Source organism: Pinus tabuliformis, chromosome J (genome assembly GCF_031772625.1).
Source record: "Pinus tabuliformis cultivar Carrire ecotype Pingquan chromosome J, CPIR1, whole genome shotgun sequence".
Lineage (NCBI taxonomy): Eukaryota > Viridiplantae > Streptophyta > Pinopsida > Pinales > Pinaceae > Pinus > Pinus tabuliformis.
In genome coordinates, this window is record NC_142295.1 from 732976858 (window position 1) to 732993545 (window position 16688).

At 38.3% G+C, this 16688-nt stretch overlaps 1 protein-coding gene across 5 annotated transcripts in view; it reads right to left on the minus strand.

The window, feature by feature from the left end:
* SGR2 (shoot gravitropism 2 (SGR2)) overlaps positions 1–16688 on the minus strand; it is a 444740-nt gene that overhangs the window by 57358 nt on the left and 370694 nt on the right. For all 5 annotated transcript variants that reach the window (XM_089378380.1, XM_089378378.1, XM_089378379.1 and 2 more), the window contains one exon: positions 15535–15581. In XM_089378380.1, the coding sequence (XP_089234506.1) occupies positions 15535–15581 (47 nt within the window). The remainder of the gene's footprint in view (positions 1–15534; positions 15582–16688) is intronic.

A 16688-nucleotide genomic window follows, 5' to 3' on the forward strand; every position in this document is an offset into this window, starting at 1 on the left:
CTGCTGAAGTAGAGAACCGGGTTCTCAAACCTCTCCACAAGAAAATACTCAACTCCAAGATGTCTCCAAATGTCCTCCTCCTCCTCTTTTATAGATCTAATGGATAGATCTCCAAGCGTCTAGAAGCATCTTATTTTATTATTATTCTAAAAACTCCTCCATTGACTTTATCTTAAGTGACCTTTTAATTTTATTTTATTTCACTTAAGTCACTTTAAACCCATTATCTCCAATTGATTAATTTTTCATTAATTAATTAAATGACTAATTAATTATTAAAGTCATTTTTAACTAAGGAAAATGGTAAATCGCCCACCATACTCCCTTTGGCCACTGGAAGGCACTTCTCAGCATCCCATCATGTAGATCTCCTTGTTCCGATTCCAACAAGCTATTACACTAAGGTGTTCCATCAATTAATCTCCCTAGAATGCCACCTCGAGCATAATTAATTAAGTTATGCCCAATAATAACCCCGTTTTACGAGAATTATCAGAAAGTCATAGAACCAAAAAAAGATGCACAAAATTGCTAATGATGATGAATATGCCAAGCGAATGCCATCAGACCCCATAAAAACTCCTCAAAACTCATCGAGACCCTTGATGACATAAACCTGCTACATTGACCTGGCCATCCCCTGCCCTAGAAATCCACCCTGGCTGTACTATGGAGAAAAATAAAATTGGGGACATTACAGTCCTCTCGCCCCAAGACTTCTTGCCCTCAAGAAATCCAAATTTGTGGACCAATCTGGTGGCCCAACTCAAGTGAGACCCAATGCCCGCATCCCATACGAACCATTGGGTGATGCCCTGCTCTTGTGTCAACCCACCATGAACGAACCCCTCAATGCTCGGATCCCAGACCAATCTCTGACTGAACCTGTCATCAACAAATCCTCCTGGATCCCAATGCCACCAAGAACAAGTATCAAGGCTCCAAGGCTCCTGCTGTGCTATAACTCCAACCATGAATGTTGCTCCATCCACCGCGTACCAACTCATCACCTCTCTCCAATCCAACCCTTGATATAAACCAAAGTCAATCTTATCATGTTGATGTTGTGCTAAAATATTGATGAGTGGCTAACCCACATCCTGCTGCCAACTGAAGCATGTAATATCTGTCACCTCTAACGGCTCCTACAATACAATCCTTCTAACTAAAAATGATACTCCATCAATAGGGTATCAACTCATGATCTCTCGCCAATCCAATGCATGGAAACCTGTGCAAGGAATACGTTTGCTATGTCGATACTAGTCCATGCTCAACTCATGATGCTCTACTTGGTCAATCAAAACATGTCCAAGAAATCCTGCCTCTCTCCCTCTAGTGGGAAAATGTGGGCAAAGTGTGCTACAAGCCCTATAGATGAACTCCTGGAGAGGGTTGCTGCCTGAAAATGTTACAGCTTTGCTAGCTGCCACTACATCTGTTTGCACCTCATCAATGGGTAGACCCAAATATGGATTCACTACCACCTCCCTCGACTGATAGGAAACTCAACGCTCCTCCAGTACACCAATCTCTTGCAAAATTGTCCTACCATAATCCAATATCTCCTGAAGACATGTGTCTACAAATACTACCACCCTATTAGTTGTCTGTACATTGGCCTGCTCCTCATCAATGGTTGGCCCCAAGGATGGCTTCTCATCCTCCTCCATCATGGGCTCAACATGAACCACCCATTGGCTCTCCCCAAAAGGCTCATCATGCATAATGTCCATATCATCCTCCTGAGTTGACTCATGCTCCGCCATATGCTGCTCCTGCTGAAGCCTCACTGGCGACCCATCATCCCGAATGTCTCCCATAGGGTCCACTAACTGCTCACCACACACACTAGAATATAAATCTAGCTTGTTGTCAACAACTCTACATGACTTGTGCCCCTTAGAGGCATCCTCGTACAAACCCATGGGCTCATCCGAAGAAGAATCCTCACCCTAATGGTCAGAAGGAATCTACCTCTGTCATCTCCTTAGTGTCACTCAAGCATGAGTGGTCAAGTCCCTTACAGATGAAGCCAAGTCCCTTCCTCAACTCATTCTTGCTGCATGATCCACCAAACCTGAGCAACTCCTCCCTGGCCAACTGTCTCTTGAACAACCCAATGCTCTGCTGAACCAACCTTTCAGCTAGCTCGTAAGCAGCAGGTGAGACCAACTGCTCTCCCCTCCAAACAAACAACAATTGAGATTGCAACTCCAGGCAAATGGCATCACGACCTTTCATACATGATGACAAGATGGACTGCATATGTGTTATGACTGTGTCAGAATGATGTTTCCTAATGTTGAAGAAGCACTGGAACATTTGTAGGATCAAACCATCACACTCAAGATCAAACATGATTTCATAAGTCCTGGTCATGGCCATAACTTCTAAAATCTCCAGCTACTTCCCAAAGGTAGGACCCTCACTGTTATCCAAATCCTGAAAAGCCTTACTATCATCTTGAAAACTCTCCTCATAACATCATCATTGTAAGGAGCTATGCAGGCAGTCAACATCATGATGCTACTAAGACAAGAGGCAACTGGAAGTGTGACCCCTTCACAAGGGTCCTCCAAGAGCTTGGGTTGTATTAAAGCTAGCATGGCGGGTTTCAAAGCCCACATCTACTTCTTCCCCTCTAACTAGTCTAGCCTAGAAAGGAGTTTACCAAGTTCATCTAGTTTGAAAAGGACTTTCCATGTGAGCTTCATGTGTTTCAAATCTGTCCCAAGTGAAAACATTTTGTGTCCTATTTCTGATTTTTACAAATCCTTTTATTGTTCTTGTTGAAGGATGGATGGACCCTCCTTGAGAAAGGTTTGCTAGTTAAATTTATTTTCTGGTCTATATTGCAGCTCATGGAGTTATTTCTTTGTTGGTTCATGAGGCATTTTAAAAACTCCATTTTTATTGTAACAATACAAGGCCATGATAAGCAATGCAAGGCACAACCAATCATCCTACATACAACAACAATATATGATAAGACCCTTTATTCTGCAATATGGAACGAGAGATTATAAGAAGATGTCTCAACGAGAGATTATAAGAAGAAATTTGATGGGGGTTGGAGAACACACTTGAGGAGCAAGGAATTCGATATTGCTAGGAAATCGAACTCAACAACCACTGAAAAAGCAAGTCGTCCAATTGGGCCTGCGCAAGCTCAACGTCACTGTTATGAACATAAATTTATGTAAAAGTAATAAATATAGATAATAAATAACAATCATAATAATATGTAATTAAATAATAATTAGTTAAACAAAGAGGCATGTCTCTACAGACATGACTCTTCGTGAAAGGGTACTTACTAGCTATATGTACAAGACCCTCATTCCCAATTGTATCATCATTCTTATTCATACATTTAATATATAATCTTGTATCTCAATGGAGATCGACATATTTCATGTCTTCTGGAGTATTTAACATGAAGGACGAACTTTGTTCACTTCATTTGGTATCAAAGTAGTTAGATCCTTTGGCTGCTTCACCGCTGCACAGAGCTCATTCTCTGATCCAGGTCTTTGGCCATCGAAATGCGTCAACTTCGTTGTCGTTGAAGCATTTCACTATAAACTTTTGGTGGGTCTACAATTCACTAGTTGGCATTTGGCCATTAAAAATAATAATAAGAAGAAGAAGAAGAAGAAAAATGGAAGCACTTACCATCTGCGCCGCTGCAACGACCACCAAATCTTCACCCTGTCATTTCCCAACGACCAATGTTATCACAGCCGTTGTATGCAATAGGAGCCCCACCATGCAAATCTACCTCTTTGTCACCATCAGCACCCGTAACCACCTACTTCATGCAGTCGTCAACGCCTCTTTTTATGTCCGTCTCATACCACCATTAGTTGTTGAAACATCGCCCGACTGCCACCACTTTATTGCACGCAGGTCGCTCAAAGATCACTGCCTCTACCAACACATCATCCCCCAGCGTTCAATTCATACATTTCCTCGCCGCCAATCACTAATCCTTTCATCGACCGCACCCTGTTCTGCCTCGACGTACCCCTACCCTAACATTAACCAACCGTCTCCACCAGATATCTTTGTCCCTGCTGTCGCACCACCAAACTGTAGCCCAACACATTTGTAATTCCCCATTCCTCTGTTGCCTCTGTGACAAGCCACATTGTGCCGCATACCCGACCATTCTCCTTGCATCACCATTATCCACCCTCTAATACTACGTCTATCGATCACCAACAACCATCCGACTTCCGCATCCACAGAAATCGTCCAGAGAACGGAGCAAACCACAAGTCATCTGTACGCAATCCATACCACCGACAATATCGTCCTTAGCCATCATCGATGCTCTCCCAGTCATTGTTGTCGTAATTCAGTGACCGACTAGCCACTGTTAATCGCTGCCCTGATTTCCAACTTAGCAATTACCACATCCTCCATCGCCAGGCTATTTCCCACAATGCAAGTCGCATATTACGCCGCCTTATTTTGCCAATCCGCTCCACCATGCACAGTCGCATTGACCTAACTCATCCTTTGCTGCCAACAGGAGTTAACAAGCCGCAAAGGGCGTGACGTTTGGTCAAACAGTGCTCTATATTTTTTTCTTTTTCTTTTTAAATCTATATATTATATAGTTCATAAGACCACATACTTTTGGACAAATTATATAACATAATAATTAATTATATAATTTGACTAATTAATAAATAAAATAAAAAGAACAAAATAAAAATTATAAAGAAGAGGAACATATTAAAGGCAAATATTACAGTAATAGAACCCATCTTTGAAGAGAATGAATGGAGTCAAGTTCAGAAACGAAGGGAGGGAAATTTTCCTACAACGGTCTTTCAGTTATGGATTACAAATTAATTACACTGGAAGGAAGTATCCAAGGAAAAAAAATTAATATCGCTATCAGCACAAGCAACAAGGAAAATTACATCAATATTAACTTGGCAAATCAATTATTAATTCAAGAGCCAAGCATTAGTGAAAGAAAATATATTTGTGGCCAAAAGGAGTATGAAATTAGTGATTTACATGTGATAGTAGATCATTACGAGTACATATCTCACTTCCGTGTTGTAACTATGTATAATAGAGAGGTTGACATAATTCTTGGTCAACCTTGGTTTAAAGAATTGGGTGCATTCATGTTAAATATAGAGAAAAAAGTTTTGATGTCTTCTTATAAGGGGAAGACGATCACATTTCGAGACATGACAATGAAGTCAAAATCGATAATGTCATCATTAGATTTTAAAAATGTTACGAAATTAATACTTCAAAGGAATCAAAACTCAATATCGGAGAAGAAAAAAGAGCTTGAGGAGGCCATATCCAATAAAAACAACGAAAATTCTCGTTTAAAAGATCATATCTAGAAACTACTTGCACAAGTCAAAAAGTGTAAAACTCAGAAGCAAAAGTTAGAACAAAAAAAAGAAAGTTTTGACAAGAAGCTCAATGAAAGTTTATTAGATAAGAAAGAGGAAAATTTACAGTTAAAAAAACTTAATAAAAAATTATTAGAACAAATCAAGTGTTTAAAATATGAGAAACTTGAATGCCAAAATAAAGTTGAATTGGAAAATGAGCTACTCTTACGTCTCAAAAATCATAATCAAAGTCTATTCACTCAAATTAAGAAACTTAAAAATGATAAGAAATCATTAAACTAGAAATTAGAAGAATTTCTCAGAAAGGAAGTATCTAAGTCATTAGATGTAATAATTCAAGTTGAAAATAAAGGAACAAATAATGATTCCATCAATAGCATAACTCAAGATGATGAGAAACCAAAGAAAGTTCAAACTTAAGTAGAAGTTGCAGTTCAAACAACGGAAATTCCAAATGATGATGCCAGCTCAACAATGGCAAGACTTGAAGGCAATCAGAAAGCTGCCAAAATGATAAAGGAAAGTCCAACCAAAAAAACTATTTATCAACATCTAAATAACAAAAACAGACTTTCTAATCAATCTACATACCAATATCACTCAAAACACAAGCAACAGATGTATGTTCCAAAGAATACTGAAGTTTGTAAAATCCAGTCCTATGATAATTATTCATCACAAAATTCCAATGATCAGAAGATTCCACAGAAGGTTAATTTAACACGGTCAGATCCTTTCTCCGGGCGACAATTTTATATGTCACTCCAAGGATCATATCAACTTGTATCAACAAAGATGATTGTCCCAAGACGAGAAGACATTCGTAGTAGAAAAAAAGATCAGGCCCTTTCATCAACAAGCTTTTAGGACAAAGCTTTTTGAAGGGGAAGGCAACGTTATGAACATAATTTATGTAAAATTAGTAAATAACAATCATAATAATATGTAATTAAATAATAATTAGTTAAACAAAGAGGCATGTCTCTACACACGACTCTTCATGAAAGGGTACTTACTAGCTATATATACAGGACCCTCATTCCCAATTGTATCATCATTCTTATTCATACATTTAATATATAATCTTGTACCGCAATGGAGATCGACATATTTCAAGTCTTCTAGAGTATTTAACATGAAGGACGAACTCTGTTCACTTCAGTCACCCTGAAGCTTCCTGCTACACGTGTTCCTTGAATCGACTGCTAATCAAGCCATCTTGCCTGTTGTTGACTAGGAAAATGCTTCTCTGACACTCTTGGACTCCTTCCCCGTTGGAAAGTAACTAGGTTCGGTCTTCATAATGACATGTGTAATTGTGATTTTACGTAAATGATGTAAAGAAGAAAAATAAAATTATTATTGTAATGCTTGCCTCATGGGTTTCATGACCAAGGAATTTTATTTTTAGATGGCTCCCATTGTGAGCCTTTAGGATTTGTCATCTAGTCATAAAAGTCAAAGAGAGTCAATGTCATGTATGAAGAACCCTTCTTGGGCATGTTACAAATGTATACAAGTCAATAGGATAGTCAAGTAGCCTTCCAAGACAAGCATAAGTTAACCTTCTTCAAGTCCGCTTCAAGATGAAATATAGAACTCATGTCGGCTCACCTAAATTGGAGACACAACTCTTCATATGGTCATGTCGGCTAATATACATGGACAAACTACTATAAATAGGCAGTGCGGCCTATTCCAAAGTCAACAAGTTCGGATCATCTTTGAAATTCAGTGGCTAATTGCATAGACAAGTTCAGTGAACGAGTACAGGAACATGAGCTAATTACAGTGAACAATTCAAATATATAACAGTGAACATTTCAGATATATAACAGTGAACAGTTTGGATATATATATATAAATATATAAAACAGTAAATAGTTCAGATGCAATTGCAATGAGATGCTATTACAAAGAATAATTTGAATGTTGTTATAGTGACTATAGTAACTACAGTCTCGGTGCCATCTTAGTGTGACCACAGTTCGTTGCTATCACAGTTTTGGTGACCATCTCAGTGTCCTCGGATAGGAGATGATCGTTTTGACGCTACCATTGTAACTATGTCTCGATGCTAAGAAGGTTGAAGTGGAAGAGGAGTCGAGAAGAGGATAATAGCAAAAGGTTGACAGTCAAGAGAACTAGTGTCTTAGCCTTGCTATTTGTCAATTGGAATCTCTATAAGAAGAATTTGTGCGGGTTTTCCTCTCAAAGAGTGAGGTTTTGGCCCTGGTTGATGGCCTACATTCTGTGTCTCTTGTCTCTTTATTTCCATGCATTGATAGTTGTTTGATGAAGAAGAACACTAGTAACCTAAGTAAAAGAATATCTTAATCTAAAGAAGTAAAAACCACTCACAGATAGTTACTAATTGAAGAGAAATCACTTAATACTTGATGCCTTAGATTTCTCAACATTCCCGACCTTTGGAACTGAAAACATCTTCCCCTCAGCAAAAATCAAAATGCCCTTTGAGGGTCTGAGCAACCTCCTGGAGAAACTTCGACCTTTCTTTGCAATGCACTTCACTAGATCTAGAAAAGTTCCTCCGGCTCACTGCCTTTGCCCCTCATTATCTCTGCTTCCTTCTAAATCTCGAACTCTTCCGACAACCGCTGGCTCATTGGAAAAATTGAACTCTCCTAGGAAATCGAACTGTTGACACCTAATCCTCAACGGATGGGTGAACTGGAACGTGAACAGTCATCAAGAAGATGAACTGTTCCGTCTCCTTCTTGTATATAAACAATAGTTCTCTTAATGAAATATCATCTCAGTTGTCTTCTGTTCATTGTGGAGTTACCCTGGCCTGACATGGTATCAGAGCCCAGGTCCCAGGTTCTTAAAATAGCCGTAACTCCTTCATTTCTGCTGTTGTCCTCTGTCGTTCTGCCACTGCCTCTGCCGGAATCGTTTGCCTGGCTATAACGCCTCTGTCTGCCTGAAACGTTAGTCTCTGCGCATTGATTGTCTGCCTGAAACGTTAGTCTCTATGCGCATTGATTGTCTGCCTGAAACGCATTGATTGTCTGCGCATATGCCTGAATGTTTGCATTCTCCTTGAAGTCGTCCACCTGACCACCATAGCATTCAAACTAAACGTGAATACATGAGAATTATCAAAGTCTCTGCATGCGCCGATAGCTGCTCTGTCGTTCAAGCGCTTTCTCATATTTTGCTGCAACTTCAATTAACGGGATCCCTTTGCCTTGGATGGTTTGGACTTGACTTACCTCTATTTCGCCTTTGAGGGTTTGATTTCCTCTATTCTGACAGGAGGCACTATTGTTTAACGGCGTCGGAAACTGATTGTTGAATCAAGACGCTGAAGCGTCCAGGAACGTGGAGGATTCGACAGTAGAATTGACCAGATTGCCGTTATAGCTGAACGTTGAAAGTGATGTCAATGGTGTCTGAAAAACGGAATAGCCGGCATCGAAGGGAATGTCGTTATAAGTTTTGTCGTCGAGAAAGTATTTCGACTCCCTCATAGTAAGCTCCATGTTAGATGCTTTCAGTTGAAGGTTCTCTTTCCTCATTCTCTCGTTGTCTGCTTCCGCTTGCCGCAAACGGAGAATGGAATCGTTGAAACTCTCGGCGAGTGCGTGGTAAAACCGCGGGCTGTATGCACAATTGATGAATTATAGCTTTTCATATATTCAGGTAAGCTAATTCCGTATAGAGTCGTGTCGGATAAGGCTTCATCTTCCCAAGAACTTGATATGAAATCGTATGTATATGCCTTGTTAATGTATTGCGTCGCTTGAGTGATAAAACGTGCTCTTTTTACTGATAAAACCCGTGCTCTTGGGTAATACTCGTGCGCTGTGGTTATATTAACCAGTATATATATATATATATTATGGTCTTCAAACTGAGTTTGTAAGATATGAAATATAGTGGATACAGAATCTTCAGAGGGATTTGAAGAAACAGGATATAAAAGTATTTGAAATCTGTTGCCTTTTTTTGAATACCACTTCACTGTATATCAGCAGAAATTTTTTTTACCAACAGAAGTTTTTTATCAGCAGAGACATTTTTTTTACAGAATGCATTCAATCATTTCTATGGTCGGAATAGTTCTCACCGGCAAGGAGAACTATTCTGAATGGTCTCGGATGGTAAAACACACCCTCATCTACAATGAGTTGTGGAAGGGAGTGTGTGTCGGAGAAGAAGACAAAGACCCTGTGCAGCCTACATCAGACAAAGAACTCGCCATTTGGGAAAACAAGAACAGCAAAGCCTATGCATTGATCGCAGCATCTGTAAATGAAGAAGTAAGTCATCATATTTCATCCTATTCCACTGCCTTTGAAGCTCTACAAAAGCTGAAAGAACTCTATGATACACATTCTGCACTAGAAGTTGTTCAGCTCATGATTAAACTCTTCACTCTTGAACTGAAAAATAATGATCCTCTTGCTCTTGCATCTGAAATAAAGTCTATAATGCATGATATTAAATCCACTAAGGTTGAGCTGGATATCTCTCTTATTGCCTTTCTCAAAGCACTCTATCCTACCTACTCCAATTATCTTGAGTCTTTACAAGCAAATGGAAATCTTAAAGACATAACCTTTGAGTCTCTTGTGAAAAAGTTTGCTGAAAGAGAGAAAGCCTTTGGAAAGAAAACAGTACCTGAATCTTCTGAAGAGACTGTTTGCCTTGCTCATAAAGAAAAGCATCCTGCTCAAGATTCTACAAGAGGAAGAGGTGGACGAAGAGGAAGAGGAAGATCAGAGGCAGGGGGGGCAGACATTCTCAAGCAGAAAAGGCAGATCTGCATTTCATTCGCTGCAAACGAAATGGATCACATGATGCTTCTACATGCAAGCTACCATGGGACAAAATTGAGCAGAGAAGAAATCAGCAGAAAGGTAAAACTGATGACACAGACAAAGGTAAAGCCCTTGAATCCGCTCACTATATTGAGGCACAATGTAACATTGGAGTAAATGAAGATTTGTTTAATGCTTCACTTGCTTCTTCGAAAAATGACTGGTTTCTTGATTCAGGAGCAACCTGTCATATGACTCATAGGAAAGATTTTTTTGAAGATTTCACTGACAATGTTGATGGAGCAGTATACTTTGCAGATCAGTCAAAAATCAAGCCATCAGGGCTTGGCACAATCAGGCTTAAACTGCCTGGTCTTCCAGACTTTCTTCTGGACCATGTTCTATATCTCCCACAGCTCAAGAGAAACTTGTTGTCCCTGGTCCACATCCGCCAGCAAGGTCACTCCATTCATATGTTTGATGGCAAGCTTGAGGTAAGAAAGGCATCTGACCACTCACTTGTCATGAGAGGTATAGAAGAAGAAAGACTTCTTAAACTGCAAGGAACTTCTGCTCATGCACAACATTTCTCATATATTTCTCATCATGAAGAAGGTACACTTCCATCAAGTTTATTATGGCATGCTAGATTTGGACATTTAAACTATGATAGTCTCCGCTTGTTGAAGAAAAATGGTGTTGCTGGTTTGCCTACAATTCCTAGAAAACATAAGCAATGTGATGCTTGCATTCTAGGAAAGCATAGCAAACAGTCTTTTCATGATTCACATTCAAGAGCACATAGGAAGTTTGAACTCATTCATTCAGATTTATGTGGTCCAATGCCTGTTCCTTCTGCAAATGGAAATAAATATATCATGACATTTATTGATGATTACACCAGAATGTGTTGGGTTTATTTATTGAAGAACAAATCTGATGCTTTTCAAACATTCAAGAATTTTCATAAGTGGATTGAAAATGATGCACAATCTCATATTGGGTCTATTCGCACTGATAATGGAAAAGAATATACATCAAATGAATTTGAACACTATCTTCGCCAACATGGGATTAAACATCAAACAACTGTGCCTTATAATCCTCAATAGAATGGTGTAGCTGAAAGAATGAACAGAACAATTTTGAATATGGTACGATCCATGCTTTTCTTCAAAAATGTAAAGACAATGTTTTGGGCTGATGTTGTTCTATGTGTTGCATATATAAAGAATAGATGTCCATCTAATGCTATAAGAAACAAGACTCCTTATGAATTGTGGTATGGACATGTTCCTTCGGTAAAACATCTCAGGATCTTTGGTTCCACCTGTTATGCTTTAATACCAAAGGTACATAGAAACAAACTTGGTGCTAGAAGTCGTAAGTGTATCTTCCTGGGATATTCAAACACATCTAAAGCATACCGCCTCTATGATGAAGTAAATAAAAAGTTTGTTTTATCTAGAGATGTCATTTTTCTTGAAACATCCAAATCTGACAGTGTTGTTGAGCGGCAACTTGATCGCTTGGATAGATTCACAAAACCAAAATCATTTCAAGAGTTTGATAATCAGATTCCACATCTTGAAGGGGGGATTCCTATACTAGATCAACATGTGGAATCTTCTTCTGAAGAACAATCTCCCCTGCATGACACTCCAACAACGGATGATGCTTTAAGTGATGTAATTGATAGAATTGGGAGACTCCATCTTGATTCAGACCCAACTCAATCAACAGAGCAGCCTGGACCATCTCAGAAAGGTCCCCCAAAGTGGCTGACAAAGACACTTGAAAGTGTTTATCCTGATGAAATTGGAAAAACAGGAACCAGAAATACAAACCGACAAGATGGAGGTGATGTAGATAACTCTAATTCACCTGTTGATATGGATGTTACTTATGATTGTGAATTGAACTTGTCTACAGATTTTGAACCAACTTCCTTCAAAGAAGCTGCTTCTCATGATGAATGGAAAGAAGCGATGCAGAAGGAGTATGATGCCCTCATAAAGAATGGCACTTGGAAGCTGGTTGATCCTCCATTTGGAACCAAACCAATTGGCTGCAAGTGGGTCTACAAGAACAAGTACAAAGCTGATGGCTCACTTGACAAGCACAAAGCTAGGCTTGTGGCAAAAGGTTTTGCACAGAAGGAAGGGGTCGATTATGAGGAAACTTTTGCCCCCACAGCAAAATGGGCAACCATCCGGACACTCTTTGCACTAGCTGCTCAGAACGGTTGGAAAGTCCATCAAATGGATGTAAAAACTGCATTCTTGAATGGAGATCTAAAAGAGAATGTTTTTATGTCCCAGCCTGAAGGATTTGCTGTGAAAGGACATGAACACAAAGTATGCAAACTTGTGAAGTCCTTGTATGGCCTCAAACAAGCACCACGAGCCTGGTATGAAAAACTAACTGAGCATCTTCTGAAACTCAACTTCAAACATTTTGATCTTGATGATGCAACTTTATTTGTCAAGAAAGTTGGCAAAACAGTTGTATATCTTGTGGTATATGTAGATGATCTTTTAATGACAGGGAACAATGAAAGCTATATTGCATCCATAAAGAAAGAATTAGGAAAAAGTTTTGAAATGACTGATTTGGGCTATGTTCATTACTATCTTGGCATTGAAGTAACCCAACATCCAAAATCCATATTTCTTTCTCAAAAGAAATACATTGGAGATTTGTTAAACAGATTTGGCATGACAGAGTGCAATCCTCTTTCTACTCCAATGGAACAAAACTTGAAGCTCACATCTATTGAAGGAAAGGAATTTGAGGATGCAACAAAGTATAGACAGCTTATAGGAAGTCTCATCTACCTCACTACTACCAGACCAGACATTTCATTTGCTGTTGGAATCCTCTCCAGGTTTATGCAAAAGCCTTGTGAGGGACATTGGTCTGCTGCAAAAAGAGTTCTAAGGTACTTGAAGGGAACTCAAGACCTTGGAATCAAGTATACACAGGTGGACGACTTCAACTTGATTGGATACTCTGATTCAGACTTCGATGGAGACAAAGAAACTGGGGTATCTACTTCAGGATATGCTATGAGTCTTGGATCAGGAGCTGTCTCCTGGAGATCACGCAAACAATCAGTACCAGCAGATTCCACAACAGAAGCAGAATACGTGGCAGCAGCTGAAGCAACGAAAGAAATTGTGTGGCTCAGGAAAATTCTTGAAGACTTGCAGGTAAAACAAACACAATCAACTCCACTCATGATTGATAACACCTCTGCAATAAAGTTGGCCAAGAACCCAAAGTTCCATGATCGTACTAAGCACATCAATACTAAATATCATCTGATCCGACATCATGTTGAGGCCAAAACAATCCATCTCTGTCATTGTTCCACAAACGAGCAAATTGCAGACATCTTCACCAAAGCGCTTGGAAGAGAAAAGCTTGAAAGATTCAGAACGATGCTTGGACTCACCAACATCCCTTCAGATTAAGGGGGGGAATGTTGACACCTAATCCTCAACGGATGGGTGAACTGGAACGTGAACAGTCATCAAGAAGATGAACTGTTCCGTCTCCTTCTTGTATATAAACAATAGTTCTCTTAATGAAATATCATCTCAGTTGTCTTCTGTTCATTGTGGAGTTACCCTGGCTTGACACGAACCCCACAAGTGTGTTCTCTATCTACCCATTGACTTCTTATAATCCTCTGTTGGAGCACCAACGACCAAGATTAGAACTTAATCAAGGGCCCAAATTTATTCCCTATTGATCAATGTGAGTTTCTAGAGAATTCTCAACTTATCTCAGTTAATACTGATTAATTAACCATATTCACTAAGTTTAGACTTAGGAAATATTTAAAAATCAGCTAATAATCTAATTGAGCCATCTCTAGGTGGAATTTCCATAAACGATTTCTGGGTTTTGGAGATCTCATATGTTTTAACCTCTCCACAAAGTTTCGAGACTAAAACACCTTTGATCCTACAAAAACTAACATGATAGGCTACTGATTCATTGTGAAAGAGGTAATGGAGACACCATTCAAACATAACGGACTCACTCCCTAAACATATTACAGTATGTCTAAATCCTTGACTACATAATTATTTCTTCACATGACATAAACCTAAGTTACCTTTTACTTTAACTATTGACCTAGGTCCTAGACATATTTTAATATTACTCATTATATTCTAATAAATTCAAGTTTAAATTGATTTAAGGATAATTCATTTCATAAAAGGAATGCAAAAAGATAACAATTCGCAGAATTAAACTAAGAGAAGATGCAACACCTCAAACTTTAAACATTGCATAGCCATAAATTTTCATCTAGCATGCCAGGCAGAACAGGAAAAGGGAAGTAATTCTAGAAAGCTAAAAGCCATGGTGGTCTTTCCGAAGAAGCAGCATATAAAGAATAACCAAACAGATAAACAAACTCTAGGCTCAAATAGAGGAAATTGTTTATTATAAAGTAGAGACAATAAGAAGCTACAATTAAACTTCATAAGAAGTCAAGAGTTTATTAAAACACCATACATTTTGAGTTTAAAGAAAATTTGATTTAAGATGAAAAAGGCCATTCAGTTTGAGTTGTTTCTTACCAATAGAGGAAATTGATGATATAAGTCGATAAAATACGAATCTACAGCTAAACTTCTTTCAAAACCAATAGTTTACAAAAATTATTTGCTCCATTTCCAAAAAATGGAACCTCATTTATTTGTTAAGAATTTATATCAAAGAAAACATAGATATGACTGCTGAAGGATTCGAATACAAGAAAACATGGGCAAAAATGCACCACCTGGAAAACCAAGTCTAGGATGCACAAAGAGGCAATGCCACAAAGCTTTGGATGTGTGATAAGTCAATTAGACTCCAAACAAACAAAATGTACAGAATGGGCTTTTGATTTGACCTCTAATCAAGAGAAATATTTATTTAGTAAATTTTCTGTTACATAACATCCATGAAATAGGCTGGAAGGATAGCTTAAAGTTTAAACTATATTGAGATGGATGACCAGAAATTGCAACCAGCTTGCTTTGTTGGAAAAGGCCTTTTAACTGTCTCAGTTATCTTAATAATTGACCAGATGCATAGAATGTGTCTTCATGGCTGTGTTTCATGATTTGACTATTAGGCCTTCTTTTACAGTTCTTTATTCAGAATAATTAGAAGGGAAGGAACAGAGAAAACCATTGTGTGTATGCACATTAGATATTTTTCAAAGCTGGTCGAGATGATAAACAGGTCAGATCTCTGCACGTGCACAACCTGGATTTTCCAGGCCTGAGATCCCGGTTAAGACTTGAAAGAACTATAAGATGCAAAGACAAGTGCAGATCACTTACGTATGCGAGCTGATTGCTGAAATGTAAGGATGTTCAAAGGTGGAATCCTGCATTAAAATGTAAACAACTGAGTGTTAGAAAAATGTGAACTTCAACTAGACAGATGCAAAGATAGATAACATGAAATTATTCTTAGAACTTGCACCCTTTTACCTTTACAAATTTATGTATGTCCAACTAATATAAATTCCAGTGTTACTTGGGAGCGGGAGCGAAAGCGGGAAGCGGTAACGAAAACGGGAGCGGGAGCAACATTTTCAAAAGCTCCCGGTTTGGGAGCGAATCCCGGAGTGATATATATATATATATATATATATATATATATATATATATATATATTTTATATTTTGATACATATATGTCAACAAAAACATGTAAAATGATGCATTAGATATAAAAAACATAAAAAAACATACATTGATCATTGAACCATCAACCATATAACATCAATCATCTAGAAGTTATAATCTTCATCAACCACGTCCACAAGTCAGTAACATACAACATATTGAGTCTCGTGAATCATGATTCATCAATCTTAAAGTTTCAACTTCAAGCATTCAAAATTGAAAATTCAATATATAACATTTATCATCATTGATCACCAAAGTTGTACTTGTAAGCTAAGTTTAAACTTTAAACTTTAACCATTAAAAGAAATAATATCTAACATGAAATGAAATGTTATAAAATGAATTATGAAATGAAATGAAACAACTTTCACGAAGCATCATATTCATAATTCAGAATCATTACCAATGAGTTATAATTGCCAACTTCAAACTTCAAACTTAAATTTTCAGTCATATATTGTTTACAAAAAATATCATTATGATATAGAAGAGTCAAGACTCAACAGTTATGAAAACTAATAGAAACTAGAAAAGACAAGTAAATTGTAAATCTATTATCTACTACTACATGTGGCCCTTGCCACGAGAAGTGTCTAATGTATGAGCAGGTCATGGTGGTCTTCTAGGAGTCTCCCGCACAGAACGACGACCAGAACCAGAAGGCACATGCCCTCCACATGAGGGTGTAGATGGAGGTGGCGACAGCAAAGGAACAAGACTCGGAACTTGAGCACTACTACTAGACGGTGGAGGTGGCATGGTTGTTGCTTCATGTTCCTCTCTTATAAGTTTCGCTTCCAG